A 27,180-nucleotide genomic window follows, 5' to 3' on the forward strand; every position below is an offset into this window, starting at 1 on the left:
CACTTGAAAATATTTTGGCCTCATTTCATCTTTCTAAGTTGGTGTCTATTTTTAATTTTTAATACTTTAGCTTATAAACATACCTACTTCGGGTCATGAAGTCGTGTCCTGTTATTAAAGAGAAGAGCCTAGTGAGGTGCTGGACTGCGGTACCTGGTGTTTGCGTCCCAGCCGCTGGGGCAGCTCTGTTTTAATTTTCATGTGTTCTAGGTGCCATCATGTGCTGGACTGCCTTTGGGGCAACGGTTTTTACAGGGTGGGGATAGAAATGGTTTCCATCTGTCCCATCTCCAAACTGTACTGTTTCTGAGGTTTTGGTATTTTCGTGTAATGATAGCCAAGTTGATCTGAGTACTTGCTTCTTGCTGGCTGTGTTATGTGTTGTATCTCATTTAATCGCCTTCTGAAGTGTAAGTAGTGTGGCCATTCCCAGTTTATTGATGAGGAGGTAGAGCCTGAGAGAGTTTAAATAATTCACCTAAGAATTAAACCAACTGCTGAAAGATAAAGTTGTGTTATGAATCTCAATTGTCCTGTTTCATATTCTGTGCTCTTAAGTATGCCACCCACTTTCCAACATACTTACAGACTTTATATATTGCCCAGTGTTCATTTAGTTGAATATTTTAAACTGTAAAATATTTCATAACAACCTTCTCATTTCTATCACCTCTAAAACTTTCTGTTAAGCAATTAAAATGGGAATATAAGAATAATCAGCATTTATTATTAAAACCAAAATAATTTTTAAAATCTCACCAAGTCTATATTATATCTTCACATCTTAGTCTTGAGTGAAAATATGCTAGCGTCATTAATATCACTACTAATAATCTGATTTTGTTAACTGATCTCCATTTCTTTACCCTTTTTTGGGGGAACTTTTTTGTCTTTGTTTTTTCCAGTCCTTGTGATTGATACTTTTATCATTGTTATTGCAAAATTATATACTCAGGCCTCTTCCTGATATTTTATGTGTGTTGTTCAAAACAGCTTAACAACAACAAAGTAAATAATGATATAATTGGATTTTAATCGAAAGACCAGAATAAATATCCACGAGACTACGGTGATACTAATAAATGATTGAATAAAAAATAAAATGGGGAAAAGGTCCAAATTTCCTTGCAGGAGAATTCCAAATAATATATGTTATACTTCCCCCTCCAGAAGGTGGAGCTTAATTCCCCTCCTCTCGAGGATTGGCTGCCCTTAGTAATTTGTTTCCAAAGAATAGAGGATGGAATGAGAAAAACATTAACTCTATAGTGGGGAACTGTGGTGAACTGACCTGAACCCCGTGGTCATGGTTAGTATCACTAGTGATAATTCATGGTGATGGCATGAGCCCCTGATGTAGTGTAATGAGATGGGACCTCAGTGGAATTTTCCCCAAAACTCTTGACTCCAGTTTAATCATGAGGAACCTTCAGACAAACCAGAATTGAGGGACGTTCTACACAATACCTGACCACCATTCTTAAAGAATGTCATGGTCGCAAAATACCAGGGAAGACTGAGAAACAGTCTCAGATCAGAGGAGTCTGAGGAGACACGATAACCAAATGCAGTATGGGATCCTGCCGTGAAACAGGGATGTTAGTGGAAAAAACTGATGACTTGCAGATAAGTCTGTAGTTCAGTTAACAGTGTCGTACCGATGTTAATGTCTTCATTTTAACAGATAAACCAAAGTTATGGAAGATGTCAACACTGGAAGAAGTTGGGTAAAGAGTATGCAGGAGCTCTCTGTACCATCTTTTCTGTAAATCTAACCTTTTTCCAAAACAAGAAGGTTTTAAAAACCCAGCTTTACAAGGTAGGTTGTACCACCCACATTTTGTGTGCCGAGAACCGGATGGCAGTTAATGCACCAATAATGAGAATTATGGAACGAGGATTCAGCCACTGGGCTCCATGAGCCTCCTTACATACCTGTTTGTTCCCTGAAATATGTTTTTTGCTTTGAAAATGAGTTCTGTTAAAAGTTCTTCAACTGATTTTGTTAAATATTGGTTTAAGGTTGGCCCCCTTTCCTGCTACAAGCCTGAGTTTGAGAAATGCGTCAGTTTTAGACATGCTGCATCTTCAGGACTGGGAGCTCCCGCTTTGTCTTCAGTTTTTATCCTGACAACCTCCTGCATCAGCTGTTTCTTTTTCACTTTATTCAGATTGTTAAGATTTTTTTTAAGGTGTATGTGTGGGGTCAACAGCAATCACTCAGAAATTTCCCAGAATCACATTTTCTAAAATTAGAATTTTCAGTTATAATTTGAGGACCAAAGTAGTTTCCTTGAAAATTAATATTCTTCTCAGAGAACATGCTTTTTCTGCTGATGGGGTTTGGAGAGAAGGACTTAATTCTTTAGAAGTCTGAGCCATTAATTTCTTTATTCTAAATGCTTCTCTTGTGGAGGTGGAGCCTCGTAGATAACTTCTTTTGGTTTTTGGGTTATAACCCAATTATATCATTATTTACTTTGCTGTTGTTAAGCTGTTTTGAGCAATGCACGTAAAATATCAAGAAGAGGGCTGAATATATTATTTCTCAATAACAGTAACAACAATAATATCAATTACAAGGATTAGAGAAAACAAAGACAAAAGTTTCCCCCAAAAAAGGGAAAGAAATGGAGATCAATTAACAAAGTCCTTTTTTTAGTAGTGATATTAATGAAGCTAGCATATTTTTACTCAAGCCTAAGATGTTAAGATATAATATAGACTTGGTGAAGTTTTAAAAATGATGCCAGTTTTAATAATTAATAAACTTTATTACTGCTGATTAGTGCTGACTATTCTTAGATTCCTATTTTAATTGCTTAACCACAAGTTTTAGAGGAGATAAAAATGATCTACATTTTTCAAAAATGTATCTGTGGAAATGGTTTACCTGAGGAGGCCATTTCACAATTAAGGGGAAAACTTTACAGAAACTAAATTGTAGATGATACCCGAGAACTTTTCCCAGGAATGACTCAATTCTGCTTTTCCCAGGAATGACTCAATTCACCCAGTCCATTGAAGTTATGATTGTAAACGCAAAAATGTAAGGAGCTGCTAATATTTACATTGCCACATTAATTATATATGGTGCCAATTGTAGTAATTTTTTTGGATATATATTGCTTTAAGATTAAGGTAAAAATGTTTTCAAATTTCAGCAATTTCTTTGAATATATATATATATATTGCTTTCAAATTAAGGTAAACTATTTAGATAGGTAAGCATAAAAGATTCATCTTGCACATTTGGATAAGATGTAAGATGGCAGATCTTTTGGAATCAGGCGACTTAAGTGTTTTACTGTCTCTCCCTCACCTCCCCGCATCTGTTCCCTCCCTCTCTTGTGCAGTTTGCTCCTGATGCCAAATGCGATCGTTCTTTACAATTTTAGTTTTGAGATATGAACATTTGGAGTTATGTGTCTTTGAAAGAAAATGAAATGTAGATGGGTATTTTGTACCTTCAAAATAAGAAGCATGTAGCACTTTCTAAAATGTTTGAAAATTGTTTCAGATTCAAATTTGTTTTGCAGAGTCAAGCGAGTGCTGCTCACATTCTTTATTGTTGTTGTGGAAAACGAGCCAGGCTCCTCAGTGGGATCTGACTCGCAGCCTTTGTATCCTGTTTTTTGCTCCTACACTTGCCCTTGGTGGAAGGAGTAAGGTCAGAAGCGGTGGTCCCGACCTTGCTGACTGTGGGGTGCAGGTGGCTGTAGAACAACTCAGTGACCGTGTTGGTTTCTGTGAAACTCTGTGAAAGAAATAAAATGGGAGCTGCTGTTTCTGCTGCTTCCCTTTTAGTTCTTTTCCTTAGTTCCTCAGAATACAGATGAAGATAACATCTTTGTAACTTGAAAAAAGATTACACTTTCCTCCCCATCTACCTTCTCCTCACCACTTGTGCATGTTTTCATAGGATAAAGGAGATAATCCCAGTTATATCAGACAAGAGATCATTGTATTTGAAACAATTTTATAAATTTATTTATTTATTTATTTTTTATATTTGGCTGCACTGGGTCTTCATTGCTGCGCGCGGGCTTTCTCTAGTTGCGGCGAGCGGGGGCTACTATTCCTTGCAGTGCTCGGGCTTCTCATTGCGGTGGCTTCTCTTGTTGCGGAGCACGGGCTCTAGGCACGCGGGCTTCAGTAGTTGCAGCATGCAGGCTCAGTAGTTGTTGCTCGCAGGCTCTAGAGTGCAGGCTTAGTAGTTGTGGTGCAGGGGCTTAGTTGCTCCGCGGCATGTGGGATCTTCCCGGATCAGGTCTTGAACCCGTGTCCCCTGCGTTGGCAGGAGGATTCTTAACCACTGCGCCACCAGGGAAGTCCCTAAAACAATTTTAAAACAAACATTTTATGCTTGATTATTCCTAAGACTATGTAGTATTTATCAATGAACCAACCATCTCTAACATAAATAGAAGTTGTGATTCAAGATTGTATAATGGCTTTGCCCTACTTGACAAGCAAGAACTTGGGAGATACTTTCCCATGGGAGGGGGTCATTATATAGGAATGGCTGGATATCAGAAGTTATACCCAGTTATACTCAGGTAAACTGTGCTTCCTGCTTAGATGGAGAATGAAAACTTGGAAATGTCATCACTCAGAAATTGGGCATTGAAGTGGGGAGGTATAACTGTGGGATCTGGTTAGTCATCCTAATCTCCATAGAGCATTTGTCATAACTTCTCTGAGTCCCTGTTTCTTTTTTTAGACAGTGAGAGGTTCAGCTGGATGTTCTCTAGCTTTCTCCTTCCAGCTTTTAAAATTCTGTATCTAAAGTTTTTCATGGCATTCTGAACTGTTGAGGTGGGTTAGGAACAACTGGGGAAATTGGTTCCAATAAGGAGCCTGAATGAGGCTCAGTTTTGCTGATCTTTTTCTTCTTGGATTTCCTGGTCTGCTCCACAAGCATGTCTGGGAGCTTCAGAGACCTTCGTGCTCTGATGGTCACCTCTGGAAACACCATGGCCTTCATAAGTTGGTGTACCTCCATGTGAGATTTGACCAACCCCTTTTATGCCAGATCCTTTATGTTATAGCCTGATGTGTATCTGTTCCAGGGGTTATTTCTCTTACCTGTTATCAAGACTGTTAACAAGGTCAGTTGTAAGTTGTGAGATAAACCTATAATGTCAAGCTTCTGGTTTTGTGAACATATCAACCTGAAGCATTTGCTGTGCAACAGGAAACTTATTTGCAAAATTAATTTTAGTTCTCAAATGTGTTCTTCCATATTGGAGAGTTCCAACATGATTTTTTTTTTTTGTGGTGTATTTAACATTTTTGAGTGTCCCACTGATCTAAATGTAATTTTATGATCTAGAAGCTATTGAGCATGTATTTATGATACATGCTGGCAAAGACATGAGTTATAGTTCAGAATTTTTAAGGCCAGAATGAGTTTTGAGAACTGTGTACGGTACCTTTAACATTTCAAAGGAAAAAAAAAAACTAATAAAATTTGATGTGCTTGCTAGGAGATTTTACTTCATACATTAATAAAAATATTTGCTTGGCTAAATTAATATTTTTCAACTTTTTTTTTTTTTTACTAATTTCTGTTCAAAACATAAACGCGGTTGAAAAAGAAAATTAAAATAGTTAAAAATAAATATTTATTACTTATGAAATTTGAACTAAAGAGGTGCTGTGGTAAATGTTTTGGCATTCAAAATCTTTGGACTTTGACCCTTTTGTTTTTTAATTTTAAACAACTTACAATGTCAGTGTAACCAGTGTCTCTTGTTGCAAATTCCACCACATTTTAGTAGACTATTTATCTATCATTTATAGATATTTATAGATAAATAAATGATAGATATATAGTCTACTATTAGACAGAATTTTGTTTTGACAAAAAATCTGTGAATGTTCGAATCCTCTTTGTCCTGTCATAGTTCTGCTCAGAAGTAGGAACAAATTTTATTTTATTTTATTTTATCTTTTGAATTTTATTTTGTTTTTTATACAGCAGGTTCTTATTAGTTATCTATTTTATACACGTTAGTGTATATATGTCAATCCCAGTCTCCCAATTCATCCCACACCGCCACCGCCCTGCCACTTTCCCCCCTTGGTGTCTGTATGTTTGTAGGAACAGATTTTACACACACATTCTTTTCTTTATCTCCCCCACCCCTCTCACTAATAATGATTAAGAATGTGGAAGAAGGGAATTATCAAAAACGAAAGTAAGATGTATACATACAGGTACCAGTACTCATGCTCATTTAGGGACAGGAATTACCGCTAATATGGAAACGATTGTTTGACCTCTGATCAACAGCGTTAGGCATTGCATGCAGGATATTGGTCACCATGTATTTCGAATAATGCTTTTTAGTTCATTACACTTGAAAATAGCCATGTGCCTAAGATAAGTGATGATAATTACTGTGTTTGGAATAAAATCCTGTGTTTCCTTACTTTGAGAAATGCCTTAATAGGTATGCAATTGGTTTAAACTGATAGGGACTGCCAAACTTTCTGACTTCATTTACAAGTTGGCTGTTGAACCTGTGTTTGTGTGTGTGTGTGTGTGTGTGTGTGTGTGTGTGTGTGTCAATTTATTTATTTATCTCCCCCCCGCCCCGCCCAATTTTTATTTATATCTAGAGGGTGGTTTGAAGGTCAGAAAAGTACATTGACAACAATCCTATTTACAGACCATTTTATGGTTGTTATCTTTAAGCTTTAGCCTTGGCATTGCTTCCAAGGTCATACTCTGGTATAGCTGTCAGGAGGCACAAAAGACAAACTCTGGCCCAGGAGCAGGAATGGGGCTGCCACGCTGAATTGACAATATGACTACTGAAGATTTTAGCAAGCTTCCTGCAATTAAAAAAAAAAAAATTGTCCTAAGCCATAATTACTCATTTCACTTCAGCCTCATAATTTCAGGTTAGACATCCTGAAAATAGTTTCCTTTGTTTTTTGTCTGTCTTTTCTTGTGGAAATGATAAAGCGGAAGATTGAATTGTCTTTGACCACAATTGCAGAGTTGAAAAATATTGTAAATTTAAAACCTTAAAACCACATAGGAATATTCGAAACCGTAGGATGCATAGAGGGTGCAAAAATGAAATCTATATGCATTGGGTATTTGGTGTTTCAAAATATGGCACAATTCCTAGTGATTTTTTAAAAGATGTTTGGAATTTTTGCATTGAGATAAAGTGGAAATGTAGTTGGGTTTCCTCTGCTAACACAAAAATATCCATTACTTCTATGATGTTTACGAAATATTCCTGTATTTCTGCAGTAGGGATGTAGGTTTGCCGGGAAATCTGACCATCAGCTAAATAGCTGTTTCTGAGAGATAAAGCCTTGGAGCTGCAGCTTAGTATGCCAGGAATAAGCCTCTATCCCAAGGCATTGAGTGGTTCTGTGCTATTTCTTTTTATTGGCTCAGGGAGGGGGCAGAAAGGACAGTCACTTTCCCTACCCTGGAAGAGATTTACTCCGTAACCAGGCTATTGCTACCCGGGAGCAGCAAATTAATATGCATTTCTCAGCCTGGGTGGCTTTTTGACACCTGATGATATGGCAGTACATTTAGATGATAAGGAAAATGCCTGCTCACAGCAGGAACATCTGTTTTTTTTCTGGCAAGAGGGAAAGTTTTCCACCTTTCCCAAAAAGCTTGAGTGGATGTTTGGGCCAGTCTCTTAAGTAGAGGATTAAAGTTATAATTTTAAAAAAAGGAGAGTAATTCATTATGATATTTTTCTTATATAATCTTTTAGATGTAAAATAGTGGCTTTAATGATTTTTTATTGTTAGCAAATTCAGTAATTTTTAGGGTTTTCTATATTGGTCCTACTACTGGATTTTTATAAGTCTAAAGAAAAAGATTTCTTTCTTTCTTTTTAAAGTTTGCCAGTATACAGAATGGAGACATTAATTTGATCATAGAACAAAATAGATTTAAAATCCCATTCTCCAATTTATTATAAATGCAACTCTAACTTGTGAAAATATCAATGATGAAAATATTTATTGGTTTATGTTTTTCTTCAAGTTATGAAATAGTTTTGCAAATACATTTAACAAACATTTTGACTTTTTTTGTAGTTGACTATAGTTTGGTCCATGAAAAATGTAGTCTTGCATAGACATAGTTAAAAGTACCGTAATTTTGGGGCCTCCCTGGTGGCGCAGTGGTTAAGAATCTGCCTGCCAATGCAGGGGACACGGGTTCGAGCCCTGGTCTGGGAAGATCCCACATGCCGCGGAGCAACTGGGCCCGTGAGCCACAGCTACTGAGCCTGCGCGTCTGGAGCCTGTGCTCCGCAACAAGAGAGGCTGCGATAGTGAGAGGCCTGCGCACTGCGATGAAGAGTGGCCCCCACTTGCCGCAACTAGAGAAAGCCCTCGCACAGAAACGAAGACCCAACACAGCCATAAATAAATAAATAAATAAAATTTAAAAGAAATAAGCAAAAAAAAAAAGTACCGTAATTTTAAAATCATTTACACTGGAAAAAGTATTTTCAAATTGAAACTAGAGTGCATTGTATCCATTGCAGTTGAAAACAGTGATTATCCATGCATATATTGTAGAAAATACATTGTATGTTATTAGGTTTGTGGATGTGCTCACATCACAGATACTAATCACAGCTTTATAGGACTATATATACTCTGTGTGTGCACTTGATCCAAACTTCAGACAGGATTTTGAGGACGAACATTGCTGAAATCCGAGTAGCACCTGCATGATGCTGTCGACAAAAATAACAGATATGTTGCATAATGATTAATAATATATTTTAGAAATTCTTCACTTACCTGGTGATGACTGAGGTGACTGTAACTGAACTTTTCATACATCATAAATCAATTAATATATGCATTTATTATTGACTTTACCATATCAACATTGAATTAGAATTTTTTTTGTTATGGGGGTATGTTTTATTTTTCTTACCAATTAAATGCTCAACGTTGATTCTACGAATATAAAATTGTAGAATTTTTCAGATGGAGTTCAGAAGGACAGATCTTTTGATTTTTTTTTTTAGCCCTATCTGCCTTAATATGATTACTTTGTGGTGGCCTGCTGCATGAATTACATGTCATAATTGACATAGAGAAATACCACACTACTTTTTAGATGCAACTGGAAATAATCAAATTTTTCCGCAGACACTGTATACTGTAGGTGTGACATTAGATTGAAATAGGCATCTAACAATGGTATACATCTTTCAGTATAAATTTAAAAGTACAGTCATTGTATTTCAGTGAAAGTGCATTTCCACTGAAGTTTGTCGTGATACCTGATTAAAGCATTTCCTTATTGATTTGATTTTTTAAACAACGGTTAGAAATGTTCCTTTAAAATTCTGGGATTTTGAAACCTTGTGAAAGTAGGAAGCATAGTAAGTATTCCAGAAAAAGCTGTCCACGTAGGTGCAGGCCACTGAGCTAAGTGCTAGAGTTTAAAGGTGACTGGTGATCTTCTGCCTAGGTGTCACTGTGATGATGGAAACAGCAATCTTAAAAATTAACTAAATTATAAGTTAGAACTATAATTAGGAGGAAAATCGGAATTTAGTAGTTCAGAAAGCACGACGTTATTAGTTCTGTTGAGAGTCAGGAAATGCTTCTTAGAGAAGGCAGCTTGGGAATTGGGCCTTGAAGAGCGGTGAGTATTTTCACAGAAGAAATGTTGCTGGGAGTCTGGGCTGAGGAAAATCCTGTCGGAGGTGAGGAGGCTGTGACACCACGGGTCCCCAGGTCTGCCTCATGCTTGTTCCAGGTGTGACGTGACCTAACGGGCATTTTAGGAGAATCCTCTGTGGAAAGTTGTTGGAGAGGATAAGGTTTGAGCCAGCCTCCAACTAGAAGGCTGCTGTAGTGGTTCAGAAGAGAGGCACGTTGATCCTGAACGAGGGTGATGGCCAAAGGGTAAGATCTTGGCCATGAGCTTTGGATTAACGAGACTGTGGAGATTAGGTACATACCTTTGGGACATCCTGTTGGAAATTTAGATCATGAATTCAGAGAAGCAGTTTAGTGTTGGTGACCTGTGCGTAGAAGTTGTCAGGGAGGAGGGTTTGCAATTGTACATTTTTGAGCTTGTTCAGGGGGACGGTAGTGAGTGGTCCATAGTAAGAGCCCGCAGGGGCCATTTAAGGGAAGACGAATAATGATGGAGATTCAAAAGGAATCCAAAGGAAGTACCAGCAGCTTTTTGGATTCTAGACATCAGGAAAAGAGAGTTTTGTGGTATGTGGTCTCTTTACTTTAAAGATATATTTTTCCCTTTGCAAGTGGTATTTTGTCACTATGCATACATCCGGTTCATTATCAACTTTTCACCTAATGGTTTTAGCATCCACTGATTATCTTTGCCTGAATGAATGATTTCATTAGGAGTTGAAAACGGTGATTTTTCTAATACTATTAATTGTTCTACTTCCATACTCAGCATTTTCCTGAAAAGACAAGCTTTCCCCATTGGCTGGCACTATTGGTTTCTCTGAAATACACTTCCTACTAAAAAGGCAGGATCGATTTTTAATGCTTTCTGTTTGATTATTCATTTTCAAAGTAAAGAGTTGGTATAATAATCACCTCTAATGGTGGGGAAAGAATAGAAAAACTAGGTCCCTAGCCAATGGTAGGACCCTGCACGATCCTTGACGTAGAAATTGTGCTTGTGTTTCTCCACACTTCCAATCCTTTCTCTCTTCGTGGACGTTTAAGGTCCTGTCATTAATAAGTTTATCTGCCCCTTATGATTTATTTGAATTTCTGGTCAGTAAGTTTAGGGACAACCACGTGAAACAGATAGTTTCGCTTTGTTCTGAAGTTACTATGCTCAGGTTTTAAGGAAGGGCTCTTAGTATTTTGAGATACAGTGAACTTTAGTTTCTTCATTTGCTTCATTCTTTTCTTTCGACTTTGTCTATGTCCTCTGCTTATTTTACCATTTCCACATTCCTCTAAGCAAGGTCAGTACCTCATCCCCGGGTGTGGAACAGCAGCCTAATCTTACCAGCATCTTCCTTTTACTTGTGGTTATGCCCCATCACAGCTTGCTTTCTTTTTTTTTTTTTAATAACTTTATTTATTTTATTTATTTTTGGCTGTGTTGGGTCTTCGTTTCTGCACGCAGGCTTTCTCTAGTTGCGGCGAGCAGGGGCTACTCTTCGTTGCGGTGCATGGGCTTCTCATTGCAGTGGCTTCTCTTGTTGCAGAGCATGGGCTCTAGGTGCACGGGCCTCAGTAGTTGTGGCACGCAGGCTCAGTAGTTGTGGCTCACAGGCTCTAGAGCACAGGCTCAGTAGTTGTGGCACACAGGCTTAGTTGCTTCACAACGTGTGGGATCTTCCCGGACCAGGGCTCGAACCTGTGTCCCCTGCATTGGCAGATGGATTCTTAACCACTGTGCCACCAGAGAAGCCCCTATCACAGCTTTCTTGAACCATAGTGACCAAAAAGGTACAGAGTTTTACTAGTAAAAAGTACTTGCTGCTAATGGTTAATTCTCCTATCGAGCTTTTAAAGTTTATTTTCTGTAGTTTGATTTTTAAAAAATTACAAAGTTTCATGCCAAAACTATACTGGTAAATCTTTATAGGTTAAAAAAATTTCTTTTTCATATGTCACAGCATTGGCATAGGTCCAGGACAGTCAATTCATTTTTAAGTTTTATTCTCTGATGAAACAGAAAACAGTATCCCGGTCTATTGCTAAGGTCTATACAATGCAAATCTATTACATTACACTTTTTTGTTTCTATGTGTGTGCTGACTGCTCATGTGGTTTAAGTAATAAAGGATAAGGATCAATCATGTATATGATGATATTTACAACCACGCTACCCTTAGCAAAGTTTTTAAGGAAAATATTTGGGTACTTAAAGTGGGGCACTGATGTAAGTGGGTTAAAGTGAGGTTAACATTTTAAATTTATTCTTGTAGGAGATATTTGGATTTAGTTATTGAACTAAAATGTTCGACTTTCCTACCTTATCCTAGCCTTCTCATTTCTTTTCAGAACATTGAAATTAAGTTTTGCAGCTCTAAAGCCAAAGCAAGCTGTTATAAATTATTATTTGAAAGAGATACTTTGGTTGCTCTGGGGTGTATTAAATAAATATTTATCAGTTGACTCGGTTTTTATGTAAAGACATCACTCGTCATAAGCATGTCGGGGTGAACAACTATATGTCTATTATGTACCATGTATTGGGATAGACTAATTTTTTTCTCTACTTGATATTTGAATTAATGTTTACGACTAGCTTGTGAAGGAGGCAACAGAAGAACCCAGAGTCTTCAATCTCTTGCCCAAAGTCACAAAACTACGAGGATCTAAATAAAGAGCAAATTCATTCATCTTCCCTGTTTTAAACATTTTTGGTGAATTATAGAAAATATCTCACAATATTATTCTAAGATTGGAAGGAAGAAGAAAAGAGAAAATGCCGTGATTGAGTGATGATAAAAGTCTGGTATAGAAGTATTTTCCATTTTCTGGTGCACGTACTTGGCTTGGGGAGGTTGATTCGAGAGGAGGGCAGAGTGTGTTCTTCTGTCTATTCTGGGCCTGCCTGTGTGGCCGCAGCCCTCAGACTCCCTTATCCCAGGCAGGTGACTGCATTTCTGAGGTCTAACCTGGAGGAAATGTCCTCAGTCAGCTCTTTGGTATAGACTTGGGAAAAACATTTTAAATATGTAGAATCATTTTTCTGCTACTTTTGAAAAACCAGGTGCATCATTAATTTGCAAGATCTGGTTTTTTACAAGACACCTTTTTGTTTCTTTTTGAATAGAAAGATGAAAACTACAGAAGCCTCCCACGGGACACTAGTAACTGGTCTAACCAATTTCAGAGAGACAATGCTCGCTCGTCTCTGAGTGCCAGTCACCCAATGGTGGACAAGTGGCTGGAGAAGCAAGAACAGGTAACATAAACGAATCCTTCTACACGCGTCGGTGGTGTACCTTCCTAGCCCATCCCCCAGACGTTTCCCTCCATCACAGTGATGACTGGAGATAAGTGATTCTGCCGAACTGTAGTTAAGGACCAGGCTCTGCATCAGAGTGTGTGTAACATAAATGTAGAATATTTCGGTGGTGGTTCCTGATCAAAGATTTCTCATAAGCAGGTGCTGTAGATTCTCAAGTATCACCACCGTAGAGCTTGTTAGGCTGTGAGGCACAGATATTTGGTGTGAATAATACGGTTTATAGGTAGACTTTCAAGACCACCCATGGGCTCTCCTCTCGACTGAGAGGCAATTAAGTCAAAGGATCTGAAGACGCAAAATAAATTTTCTGTTATCCCTGACTTCATTTTATGGGAAAAATATAAGCTCTAGTGTTGTTTCAGCATTTAGACTATCTTGTCAGGTCTGGGGACTTGTCCTTTCATAAATGTCAAGGACCTGTTGTAGGTGTCTACGTCTTCAGAGTAGCTTAGTTCACTCTGTGGGGTAGTCACCTCCAATTCATGAAATCAGAATTGTTACCACTCAGTATACATAATGGCTTCCTGTCTTGGGAAGAGGACTGTTTGCAACAAAACTGTTGGTATGAAGACTAAGAATTTATCTGGTAAGTTTTGATGTATAAAAAATTCTTGCAGTGTTGTTTTTTTAAAGTGTTAATTGTTAGTCACAGTGTTTCTCTGTAGTAGGAACACCAGTGTTTTCTTTGTAGTTTTAATAGTTTTGATATTAAAAATGTACTTATTTGGTTCCTTCGTCATCTATATTCTTTAAAAAGTTCATATGGATCACAAACTAGGTGAGTACTCCGTGACAGAATGTTTTGTTGTGTATCAGTTTCAATAATTTCTAAAATTATTGATAGTTCGGTTGCCTAGATACTGGAATAGCTGTTTTTCAATTTACATTAATGATATCAGTGGAAAGAAACCCGAAGTGTTTTGCTGAATTCATCTCAGTCTATGTTTTACAGCATAAGCCTCCTAAAATAGTTCTGTGTATGTGGGGTGTTTGATTATGAAACAATAAAAAAGGACAGTTTGCCTTTTGTGCCACCTGTGATGGAATGATTTTTATCCTATAGTAAGGAGCATAAAACTTTGTGTGCTGGAAATAATTTTAAGATTTTTTTTTTTGATGTGGACCATTTTTAAAGTCATTATTGAATTTGTTACAATATTGCTTCTGTTTTATGTTTCGGTTTTTTGGCTGCAAGGCATGTAGGACCCCAGCTTCCTGACCAGGGATCAAACCCACACCCCCTGCATTGGAAGGTGAAGTCTTAACCAGTGGACCGCCAGGGAAGTCCCTGGAAATGATTTTAAATAGTTTAAAAACCGTGGAAGTTCTACTTAGGAAAAACAAGTGATAAAAACAAGTGAAAACCCAGTGATAATGAAATAGTAACACCAATTAGTTTAAAATCTGTATTGTTTTGAGAAAATTATCACTTTGAAGTAACTTTTTAGGATTGAGATAGTTCACCTCGGGCCTGGGGTCAGACTGGCTGCTATCGGCTCTTCACCACGTGTGGGGTTTGGGCACTTGCTCACCTTGTCTGTCCCTCAGTTTATTCACATAGTGGACATAGCAGATGGGTAATCATAGCGCTGGCCTCATTGGTGATAGAATACCTGCTGAGGGCTTAGAGTCATGCCCGGTACCCAGACAAATTCAGTGTGTCTTAGTATATTTGTTGGAAAAACTTTGGGTGCTAATACAGAACATCTAGATTGCATGATAAGGAACTACTCCTTGCTCCTTTAACAAGAAGTCAAGGGGAAGGGAAGGTAGGGGTTCATTTCTGGCCCAGTGGCCTTCCTGAGGGTCAAGGTTCCCCAGTTTCTCCCGGAGCCCCGCAGGCTTGGCTAGTCCTTTCCTGCTGGGTCCAGACCATCACATCCTTGCAGAGGAAGGGGGCGGGGCCCTTCTCTTCACTGTGACCCATTTGAAAGCAGATAAGCTTTTCCTGTCACCACCACCTCCCCCTTCCCCGCCCACCAGATGCCCTTTGTGTTTTGTTGTCCAGAATCTCATGACTTGCCTACCCCTTTCGAAATCAAAGGCAGTAAAAGTACCTGTGTTGGTTTAGACTAATTGCGTTTGACCTCCCGGTGCTGGGGGTGGAAATGGGGGTTTACCTTCCCTGAAACACAATTGCTCATCACTAAACACAATCAGGGCTCCGTTCAAGCTGAAGATGCTGAATCTGATGACCATTTTTATTGTAAGATTAGGAGAAAAAAATTGGCAGCCCGGAGTTTCTAAAATATGATACATTTAATTACTTCTAAAAATATAACTTTGTCTTACTATTGCGGTTGTAGGCCTGTTTTTATGGGAAGTAGTATAGATTTTCTTTGTAATTTGGGGGTTTCTTTTTAAGCAAAAGGGATACATTGAGACACAAACACCTTTTTTTTTTTTTTTCCAAAACTAAGCCTTGATTGGCTTTTGTTGAAGTTATTTGAAGTATTTGTTCCACGATAAGAAAGTTAAAAAAGGAAAAAAAAAAGTGCTTTCTTAGTATGTGTAGCCCACTGTAAATGACATTAGCTTATTGACTCTTGAGCCTGCAATCATCTTCTTCCTTGGCTTCAGTTTAAGAAATGCCGATCCATTCATTAAATTTAATGATTTACCATCAGCAGGATAATTAACTAGCCTGAAGTCTATTTAACTGGACAGGAACAGCAAAAACAAAACAAAACCCATATTAAAACTTTGGCCAAAAGTAAGCACAATTGTTTGGGCAGAAGAGTACAAATAGGTTATGCTGGATACACTGGAAATCTAGTCCAGCCATTCTCATTTAATTGTGGACTTACTCATTTAACTGTTCCCATGAGTCATTTGACTTTAATGGCCTGATGTCTCTTCTGTGTTTTTTTTTTTTTGCCATTAAAAATATAGTAAAGGAGTGGCATCATGTAGATAAAAGAATATTTCATATGGTTAAAAAAAAAATCAGCCCTTGCCTTTATGCTTTGGGATCACCGGGGTGGAACTGGTGTCTTCTTTTAGTTATGCCATCTGGACTGAAGAGGTCAAGAGAGTTCTAGATTGTATATGCCTCCAGTGGTTTTGTTTTTGCTCTATTTCCTACTAGAGTGCTTGTTTCTCATTATCTCTGTTTTTTGAAGGCAATTATGACCACATCAGCTTTGCCAGTGGGAATAAACAGTAGGGATGAAAAGGACAAAGGAGGGTGTGAGTGCTGAGCTAGCAGGCACCTCTGGAAGCTGAGGTGCTTTCTCTTTTGGGATTGATAAGGGGGCCGTTGAATCTTCCTTCCCTCTGTTAGAGTGTTGGTAAGTCACACCTCTGTCTCTAAAGGTAGGTGGTGTATCTGAACTCTGAACTCTGACCCAGGAAGCACTTGGAGTCAAAGTCTACATGATTCCAGAATCATGACTGACTCACCTTGCTCAGATTTGCCTGTAGCGGCATCCTACGTCAGGGTCATCTCGGAAGGTAGAGGACTGAGCGTCTTTCAAAGACATCCTTTTCTTACCTCAATCTTGTGACTTCCTTCTCCCGGGAGCTCTCAGAGGAAGCACAGAGGATTTGAAAACTAAATGGGTTTCTGTCGTGTTGCCTTAAAAATGTTCTCCTGCTTCCGAAATTTTGACTCTAAGACCCAAGAAACAAAAAACACAGCAAACCCCCCTCAGTTTTGTTTTTTTTTTTTTGGTAATTAATTAATTTAATTTATTTATTTTTGGCTGCGTTGGGTCTTCATTGCTGCGTGTGGGCTTTCTCTAGTTGCGATGTGTGGGCTTCTCATTGCAGTGGCTTCTCCTGTTGCGGAGCACGGGCTCTAAGCACGTGGGCTTCAGTAGTTGTGGCACACGGGCTCAGTAGTTGTGGCGCACGGGCTTAGTTGCTCCACGGCATGTGGGATCTTCCCGGACCAGGGCTCGAACCCTTGTCCCCTGCATTGGCAGGTGGATTCCTAACCACTGCGTCACCAGGGAAGCCTCCCCAGTTTTGATGTGTGACAATGCTTTAAGAAATCTGAATTCCTTTTAACGATTACCATTTCCTTGACTCTGCATGGACTATAATTTAATATTGGCAGATAATAGATCATAAGCTGCCTTTGTTCTTCTATCCCCACAGTTTATTGCAACTAATAAATTCCACAGAAGAGGAGGCAGGAACTTTACAATACATGATTGGGAGAATTTGGGACCAGAATGTAGAGGGACCTTAAGGGAAATTTAAGCTAATTGGGAGCCTGCCATTTTCACTACCTTGTCTGGGTGAACAGGCCTGAAGCCAATTAACAGAAAACACTAGGAGGTGGAAGGCACATTCCAGCCACCACTTACTCTCTGTTACAGGGGACGACTGCCCTGACCTTTAGAGAAAAGTCCATGCTTTAAGGTTCTTTCCATCAAGCAAAAACCACATCTAATTGGCAGATTATACCGAGGGAGGCAGACTCAGAGAAAGACCTTAAATGTGTGGTGATCACGAGGTTTAGGTTTGACATTGAATGGGCCGTCCCGTCCTCTTTGGAGCCTGTGAGGCTGTGAGTTTTAGAAGCACTAAACTGCCTTTTTCCTTCTTATTTTGTGCACTTTTGTCACTGTCTCCAGCCACGACGCTTTTGCTCCAGGCTTTTTCATGCAGACAGAACATTTCTGAATTTTGATCACTTATTCCATCTGAAATGAATGTGGCTAATCCAGGGATAGGTCTGTTTTTACATCAGCCTGTATTTGTTGACTCCTAGAGATTATAATTAGAAAGTAGCGGATGGTTAAATAGAAAACCTATGTAATAAAATAATGCCAGGGAATGAATGCTTATCATTGGTCCTGTTCTCAGAAGAGTCCAACATTGTCTGCTTATCCTGATACTTTTTAAACTTTTGAAAATATTTATACATTATGATTGCTATTCACGTGCTACACAGTGAGTATAGTCACAAATCATGGAAAAGGTAAGTTACTATGAAAGTGTTTCATTTTTACATTTCATTGTAATTTGATTAAAGCCAAAGTTTTGAGGAGCTAGAGCAGAAGTAAATTTTAGAAATTAGAGCCTGTTTTGGATGTGAGTAAACAGCATAGTGAAGCAACGTTTTTAAGCTTTTCCAGATTTTGTATGGGGATAGTTTAAAAAAATGAGTAAGTCAGTCAGTAAGTCCTCGTGTTCCTAGGTTTTGCCCATTTCACCCTGGCGTGATGAGTGACGGGGTCAGGGGTCGTGCTGTGCGCCCACACCTCTCTCCGAGGTTGGTTTTTCCTCCATCCACCTGCACAGGGAAGATCTCATCCTTCCCCAAGTGCTTAAAAGCCTTTTCTAGGGCTTCCCTGGTGGCTCAGTGGTTAAGAATCTGCCTGCCAATGCAGGGGACACGGGTTCGAGCCCTGGCCTGGGAAGATCCCACATGCCGTGGAGCGACTAAGCCCGTGAGCCACAACTACTGAGCCTGCGCGTCTGGAGCCTGTGCTCCACAACAAGAGAGGTCACGACAGTGAGAGGCCCGCGCACCGCGATGAAGAGTGGCCCCTGCTCGCCGCAACTAGAGAAAGCCCTCGCACAGAAACGAAGACCCAACACAGCCAAAAATAGATATAAATAAATAAATAAATTTATTTAAAAAAAAAAAAACCTTTTCTAAATGGGGGAAAAAAAAATCTCATCTCATTGACACTTAGAACCATCCAGATGACATAAATAACTCGTTTTCCAGAATATGAACTGATCATACTTTCTTAATGACAAAATGAGGAGGTGGCTTCTTCAGAAATCTGATTCCAACAGCTGCAAACCAGTCAGTGAAATGACTGCAGGGTCAAGCCCTTAGAACAAGGAAGAGCTATGGAAGTTCTGACATGGGAACTGGCCGGGCTTCGTGGTCTCCGCCACACTAATGGGACAGGAGGTTAGGGTCTGGTCCTGCTAAATAGTAACTGGAATGTGGTTTGTTTGTTTATTCTTTAGCACATAGACACTGAGTAACCAAAAGACTTGATAATCTGGTTAAAAATAATCAAAGGCCCCTGCCTCCCAATTCTGAAGTTCTCCAGTTTTCTATTAAAAGGCAGGGGATTTATTAATATTATTTCCTAGTTGGCAAAGTTTCGCAGAACTTGGGCCAAAGCAAATAGAATTGCGTTCACCTCTAACAGCGGCAAATGTAGAAACTAAAAACATAGATCGTTTTAAAAATTAAGTTTAGTTTTCATTATAAAATGCCAGAGAGTTTCTTCATAGCAGAAACATGTCATGTTCACAATAACACCAAAAATAAAACCAAAACAACCTTTGAAGAGAGGTGTCATGTCTCCTGGATATGCCAAGAGCAGATTATCTTGTTGTGCTTTGATAATGGGATGCCTGCCATTATAATACATGTCTTAACATTAGTTGAGGTTTAAAACTGATAGTGTCATCTGCGTATGTGACACATATTATTTTTCAGAAGCCCTGCACATTTTCTACTTGTATTATCAAAGAACAGCGGACTTATAGCATCAAATGTAAGAACAGGACTGGAGCGCAGGGGGCCGGCGGACATTCTTCCGAGAAGGAAACACGAGTTTCCCAAGGAGCCTTGCCAGCCACGTGCGGGGCCACTTTGGATGGTGTTTTCTCGTGAGAGCGACAAGCAGCATTTTACCCTTATGTAAATTCAGTGGCACATAACTCACCGGTGTGGCCTTTTCTTGGTTGTATAAAATCTGCAACCTTCATTTTCACTATAGACAAAATGGGGGAAATAATACCTGCTATCGGCTTCATGCGTGAAGATTGAGTGAGTAACACATACCAAAATGCAGATCCAGTTTTTGGTGCATCGTGGGCACTTGTTAGGTGCTGCTTTGCTATCTTTATTTTGGGTAAGAATAGCCTCGATAACTCTCCCTAGTGTCACAACAGTCACTGTTTTTCTCCTGGCATATTGGGAGTAGCATTTGGGGTGCTGGGCTGGTTCATTTTCATCCCTGGTGTATTTCTAATGCCCTCATCATCCTTCCAGAATTGGATTCTTGCTTCCATGGCATCTTACCAGAATTAAAATAAAAGTTAATCATTTTAAATCATCTCTGGTTCTTTTCTGAAGAACATAATCTGACATAAAAATGACGTTAGTGTCCATCTCTGTGTCTGTGTCCATTTTTTATATTCCCTTTTGGTTTTGGCAAGCACGCGTGGCTTTGATACGATTAGATCTAAGGATGCCATTTAAGAAGGCTAAGTGTCTTACTAGGGTTTCTGCTTGGCCACTTTCTAAGCTTCTGGGTACCTTTGTGAAGTGAATGGAGCTCGGGAGACACAGGGCTGCCCATGGGCTTTTAGAGTGAGGGGTGCAGTTTAAGGGGTCCTAGTCAATTCTCCTGTTCCTTTATGACTGGCCATTTTTATTGCTTCTTTGGCCTATGGAGCTCAAAGCCTGCAAGCAGCAGGGAAGTGCTTCAGAAATTCTACCGAGTGAAAAATCTTTGGTGGTATGTGGATTAACCTTCACTGGGAGTCTGTTAGTAGCTGATGATTTTCTTGCCTGTGAATACAGCTGCTAGAGCTAGATGTTTTAGAGCTTGCACTGTGGATAAAGGCACATTTTCTTTTTTAGCTATGACCCTCAGGTGCCTTTTCATAAATTCATTGCAGGCAGTCTTCAAGATTTTGTTGTGAGCTGTGTGATTAAATATGACCATGAAAAGAATACAGGCTTTCTCCTCTCTCTTTATCCCCACCCATCTGTATGTCATTTGCCTTTGAAAATTTGTTCTTTATTTCTACGCCCAGTGAGCGGGGGAACTGCTATCCTTTAAAAATCCTGGTTAAGAAATTGCATTAACATCTTTGGCTTACAGTATGTTGTTTTCACTACCCGTTTCCTGCAGCCTGCCTGTAGCAATTGAATCCCTCTAAGCCATTTAAAATTTTGGAATGTTATGATCTAGGTAGGTATACTTTTTCAAAATCAGTCTTAAACAGGCTTTTTCCAGCTACCTTCAACAGGATTCTGGAATGGTCCTGAAAAAATGACCGTTTTTAAGCACTAAAACATTTTGCCCAATGGTTTTATGTTCTTTTTTACCCCACTGAGGCCTGGGTATATGTGCCCTGTAGTATTTTCATTGGGTCTGTGTATCTATGAGACTTTTTTTTCCTTCAGTTCTTCCTCCCTCCCTTCCTCCCTCCCTCCCTCCCTTCCTTCCTTTCTCTCTTTCTTTTCTCTACTCTTATGGCTGAAAGGAGGTTGTTGATCAGCTTTCTTTTTAAAGAAGAAAATACTGTAAAATAAACATGTAGTTTCCACAACATACACCTGATGGTATTGCAAGGCAGGGGGATTTGTTTGGGCTTTTAGGTTTCACTTTATGTATTTGTAGAAATACATACTCCTTTGCAAGAAGAACATATTACTTGAAATATTTTTATTTTTAGTAAATCAAACTTCATAAGATTAGAAGATGGAGCAATGTTTTCTCTCTCTCTCTCTCTTTTTTTAAAATAAATACCATAATTCCCAAGCTGTACGATAAAATGGCAATGTGGATATTAATCAGAACGAAGTTAAACCCTTTGAGGAGTGCAGTGTCTCTTCCTGCCTGCGGTAATCGCTCATTTCTCTGAAGTCATTCTCGTATCCTCCTTTTCCCATCACTACATTTACAGACCTTCCTGGGCTCATGCCCCCTGTCCTCATACCTGGAGGAAGCTTCCCTAAGGCCAGCCGTCTTCACCTCTGTTCTGTCTGCCATCCCTTCTCAGTCTTAGGACTTTGCCTTCGTATTTAATTCCTCCCAACACAGTCCTGAATGTGTGTGTGTGTGTGTGTCTCTGCACTAGATCTTTCCGCTCAGCAGATACACGCTCCATTAACACTCCCCCTGCCCCACACGCCCTTGTCTCCCTTTTGCCTGCCTGGCTTACTGTCCCTCCCAGTTCACAGATTTGGTTCCTTCTTATCTTTCATGTATCCAACCCCACGCATCCTGCCCCCCCGCCCCCCCCCAGGGGACCCTCCCTAATCCTCCCGCTTGCAGGAGGGGGACATTCCTGCTGCCCTTACATTATTGTCTCTTCTTTCATCAGCCTTCTGTTTATAACATTTATGAATTTGAATTTATCTTTGTTTATGTCTGTTTCCATGAGCTAAAATGGCACAGGCGTTGTCTTGGTTACTGTTTGTTTGTAGCTCCGAGTCATCCCCCATGTGTTTTTGAGTGAATGAGTGTTGTGATAAATTGAAAGGAAAAAGCCCATAATATTTTTTATTTTTTCTGATACCATGTATTACAGGTGGATTCTTTGTTGGGTGGACTAGATTGGCCATTTTTATGCCATATGATGTGATATTGTGATTTTTATTAGTTACGAGCTAAAAATGGCAGATTATAGGTAAAGCAAAGAAAACCTGTTAAATATTAAGTCATGTAAATAAGTAAACCTTAGAAACACGGTCATACTTCTGAGTCATCGATGTTTGGCTGCATCCTGGCTTGTGTTGCAAGTGGTGCAAGTTTTACTTCAAAAACCTTGATCTGATGGGGAGCGCAGTCTTCATCCACTTATTCAGTCACTTCTCATCTTCCCCTGAGAACATCTTGTAACTGAACATGGATTCAGGTGTTAAAAGGTGAGCACCATCAGCCTGTTACTAACAGTGTCTCTGCATCCTTATAACTTTTGCTGTATCACAGTTGGTCACAGTTGCCCTCGGAAAGCCCCCTGAGGCTTTTAAGGCTTTGTCTAGAAGGTCATGGTCTTAGAGGGTAAGAGCTGCTGGGACTTACTTAAGTGAGGCATTAGTGGGACATGAGGAAAAAAAGGCCGCCTAAAATGTTGCTCAAGGTCCAACATAGTCATCGATTCTATTAGCTCTAAAAATTTTAATTACTTGAATATTTAAAATATTTGATTATCAGAAAATATTAAATTACTCTGTTTATAACTAAAGTGACAGATTAATTTTCCATTTAATTGGAAAAACAATATTTGAACAAACCATTTGATTATATTTAATATTTTATAAGCAAGTGAGTTGAAAGTAATATATTCTCTCCTGAATATATATTTTATTTGTTTCAGAGCTGTTTTCTTACTGTTTAAAATTTTTTTTGCAGAGAGTGCTGAGGCTTTTATTGTCATTAGAATGAATATGAATTATACTATTACTCTGGGACCCCAGCCTGGGGAAAATGTTTTCTTTAAGAGACTAATTTTCTTATTCTAGGAACAGTGGAGTTTGGTATTTACATGTTCAGTATATAAAATATGGATATTATAAATTCTGATCTAGCATTAGCATTTTAGATCTAGTAGATAGCTTTTTGATATGGTTTTCTTCAATTCTCTGAGTAAAGTTTCTCTTTTGATACATGGATATTTCATATAAAATTGAGTTTTAGAAATTATTTTCAAAGAGAGGAGTGATATCCTTTGTGTCTTATGGAATTGCACAAAAAGTTTTTTAGTGAAAGGAATTGATTCTTACAGGAAGATAACCTCACATAGGTTGTAGAGAATTTTTTTTAAAATTAACGCTTATTAGGTGTCCCTATTTATTCCTTATCATCCTCTGGGCTCATTGAACATCTAATGAGATGAGTGATTAGAATTATGGGGTCTTCCCTGCTACCTTGGAAGATAGTATACTCGTTGGACTATATGGGGATTAATTTGATAGCATGATTTCTTTTTTAATTAATTAATTAATTTTTAAACATCTTTATTGGAGTATAATTGCTTTACAATGGTGTGATAGTTTCTACTTTATAATAAAGTGAATCAGCTACACATATACATATATTCCCATCTCTCCTCCCTTTTGTGTCTCCCTCCCACCCTCCCTATCCCACCCCTCTAGGTGGTCACAAAGCACCGAGCTGATCTCCCTGTGCTATGTGGCTGCTTCCCACTAGCTATCTATTTTACATTTGGCAGTGTATATATGTCCATGCCACTCTCTCACTTCGTCCCAGCTTACCCTTCCCCCTCCCCATGTCCTCAAGTCCATTCTCTACGTCTGCGTCTTTATTGCTGTCCTGCCCCTAGGTTCTTCAGAACCATTTTTTTTTTTTTTTTTTAGATTCCAAATATATGTGTTAGCATACGGTATTTGTTTTTCTCTTTCTGACTTACTTCACTCTGTATGACAGACTCTAGGTCCATCCACCTCACTACAAATAACTCAGTTTCGTTTCTTTTTATGGCTGTGTAATATTCCATTGTATATATGTGCCACATCTTCTTTATCCATTCATCTGTCGATGGACACTTAGGTTGCTTCCATGTCCTGGTAAATGTAAATAGTGCTGCAATGAACATTGTGGTACATGTTTCTTTTTGAATTATGGTTTTCTCAGGGTATATGCCCAGTAGTGGGATTGCTGGGTCGTATGATAGTTCTATCTGTAGTTTTTTAAGGAACCTCCATACTGTTCTCCATAGTGGCTGGATCAATTTACATTCCCACCAACAGTGCAAGAGGGTTCCCTTTTCTCCACACCCTCTCCAGCATTTATTGTTTGTAGATTTTTTGATGATGGCCATTCTGACTGGTGTGAGGTGATATCTCATTGTAGTTTTGATTTGCATTTCTCTAATGATTAATGATGTTGAGCGTCCTTTCATGTGTCTGTTGGCAATCTGTATATCTTCTTTGGAGAAATGTCTGTTTAGGCCTTCTGCCTATTTTTGGATTGGGTTGTTTGTTTTTTTGATATTGAGCTGCATGAGCTGCTTGTAAATTTTAGAGATTAATCCTTTGTCTGTTGCTTCATTTGCAAATATTTTCTCCCATTCTGAGGGTTGTCTTTTCATCTTGTTTATAGTTTCCTTTGCTGTGCAAAAGCTTTTAAATTTCATTAGGTCCCATTTGTTTATTTTTGTTTTTATTTCCATTTCTCTAGGAGGTGGGTCAAAAAGGATCTTGATGTGATTTATGTCATAGAGTGTTCTGCCTATGTTTTCCTCTAAGAGTTTTAGAGTGTCTGGCCTTACATTTAGGTGTTTAATCCATTTTGAGTTTATTTTTGTGTATGGTGTTAGGGAGTGTTCTAATTTCATTCTTTTACATGTAGCTGTCCAGTTTTCCCAGCACCACTTATTGAAGAGGCTGTCTTTTTTCCATTGTATATTCTTGCCTCCTTTATCAAAAATAAGGTGACCATATGTGCATGGATTTATCTCTGGGCTTTCTATCCTGTTCCACTGATCTATATTTCTGTTTTGTGCCAGTACCATACTGTCTTGATTACTGTAGCTTTGTAGTATAGTCTGAAGTCACGGAGCCTGATTCCTCCAGCTCCATTTTTCTTTCTCAAGATTGCTTTGGGTCTTTGGGGTCTTTTGTGTTTCCATACAAATTGTGAAATGTTTTGTTCTAGTTCTGTGAAAAATGCCATTGGTAGTTTGATAGGGATTGCATTGTGATTTCTTTTTTTAAATTAAAAAAATTTTAGAATATGTTAGTTACTTGATTTTTGCAAAGGTAATATATTCATAGCTCCCAAATCAAACATTATACATGGATATTACACAATACTGCCTCCAGCCCCCAGCTCACCTCCCCTTATGCAACCACTGTTACCAAGTTTCTGTGGATCCTTTCAAAGGATACCATTCTTTCATGAGCAAATATGAAACTATATTCTCTTTTCACATTTTTACTTAAATACTACCTATCATCTTCTGGGCTTTGATTTTTCTGCTGAGAATGGCTGGGTGATCTTTTTATATGGAAACATAAAAAGGGTCTATTTTTGAAACAGTTTATTAATTTTCCTTTGTACAGATGGGACGTTTTCTGCTGATGAGCATGTCGATTGTTTACTGTGTTTTGTTCTTGCAAACAACAGCCTAGTGAATAACCTTTGTCCTTCAGCCATTTGGCATTGAGTATCTCTTGGATAGAAACATAAAAATGAATTGTACATTTGTGGGTTTGTACGAGAGTATATACATGTATAACTTTGATGGATGTTTCCAGACTGACCTCAGTAGATGCTGGACCAAGTTACACTCCCACCAGCAATGCCCAGGAGACCCCATGCACTCTGTCATGTCACGTTACAAAATGAGGTTCTGTGAAATCTGTTCAGCTGATGAGATATGCCTTTGAAATCATTCCCTTTCCCCACTCTCTAGAGCATAAGGCTGTTGACACAGTTTGCAGCTTGTGAGCTGAGAGTGGGCTTCCTTTCCTCTTAGGGAGAACAGGCCACTCAATCCCTGTCTTCCTGGGAGGAAAAGGAAGCCTTGGCATAAACAGTCGGGGTAGGGTGGGGTGGGGAGGGGGTTCTTGTTACTCCTTCACAGAGTAACACGGAGGAAACACACCATAGTATTAGTTTTGATGCTGCTGTTTCTGTTGTGGGTGGATCTTCCTGCCACCCCTTTACTGACATCGCAGCGCTTCTCCCCTGCACCCCCAGTGCTGCCGGCTCCCCTGAACTTGTTTGGTCTCCAGATTCATCTTGCGCTTACATCGCTGGCCTTTTGAACATGCTCCTCAACTCTCCCCTTGCCTCTCCCTAAGTCCTCTCCCCCTGGTCAGAACTTGGAGGTCTCCACCTCTGGAGATGTCCTGACGCCTGCCTTCTGTGGCCCATTATCCTATCCGCCTACTCCTGCCCAAACCAAGGGAAGGTGCACCCAGGAGCTTTTATTCCCTTTCTTTCCATCATGGCACTTACCGTGTTTCATTTTAATTATGGGTCTTTCTTTTTAATGAGAGCACAGCCCGTATTTGTTGCTCAGGGTTTCTGTTTGTGAGGGAGGCATGCCTAAACTTCTGGTGGCATTAAATCTCTTTTGCAACCTTTGCATCTAAGCAGACCTTACTTTCACTGAATGCTTTTGTAATTGTAAAGGGCTACATACTTGTAATTTGTGTATCTAAATGGTTCTTCTCTTAACACATTTTTATAGCCAACATTTTGATAAAAAATATATTATTCCATAGATAGTGTATCTTTCCTTACAGTGAATGTTTAACTTTTCAAGAATCTCTTCTAGATTAAATTGGGAAAATTTTGAGGGGAGGGCAAGGAAAGTTAGATTATATCAGCAGAAATCTAGGCTTTTGGATTTACTCCTATTTTAAGTCCCCAGAGGGACTAATTTTCCTGAGAACTTTGTATTTTAATCATAAACATACCCGATTCAGTAATACTTTCATAAACCTTTGGCTGAGAGTTTGGCATTAATGTCCTGAACTCATAGAAAGAGAA

At 39.0% G+C, this 27,180-nt stretch overlaps 1 protein-coding gene across 27 annotated transcripts in view; it reads left to right on the forward strand.

The window, feature by feature from the left end:
• Positions 1-27,180, forward strand: part of PARD3 (par-3 family cell polarity regulator) — a 625,186-nt gene that overhangs the window by 290,175 nt on the left and 307,831 nt on the right. For 23 of the 27 annotated variants that reach the window (XM_082385255.1, XM_082385273.1, XM_082385259.1 and 20 more), the window contains exon 5: positions 12,800-12,931. The exons of the other annotated variants lie outside the window; for them this stretch is intronic. In XM_082385255.1, coding sequence (XP_082241381.1) covers positions 12,800-12,931 — 132 coding nt within the window. The remainder of the gene's footprint in view (positions 1-12,799; positions 12,932-27,180) is intronic. 27 annotated transcript variants of the gene reach the window in all.

This window comes from Balaenoptera borealis (assembly GCF_965194805.1).
Source record: "Balaenoptera borealis genome assembly, chromosome: 3".
Taxonomy (NCBI): Eukaryota; Metazoa; Chordata; class Mammalia; order Artiodactyla; family Balaenopteridae; genus Balaenoptera; species Balaenoptera borealis.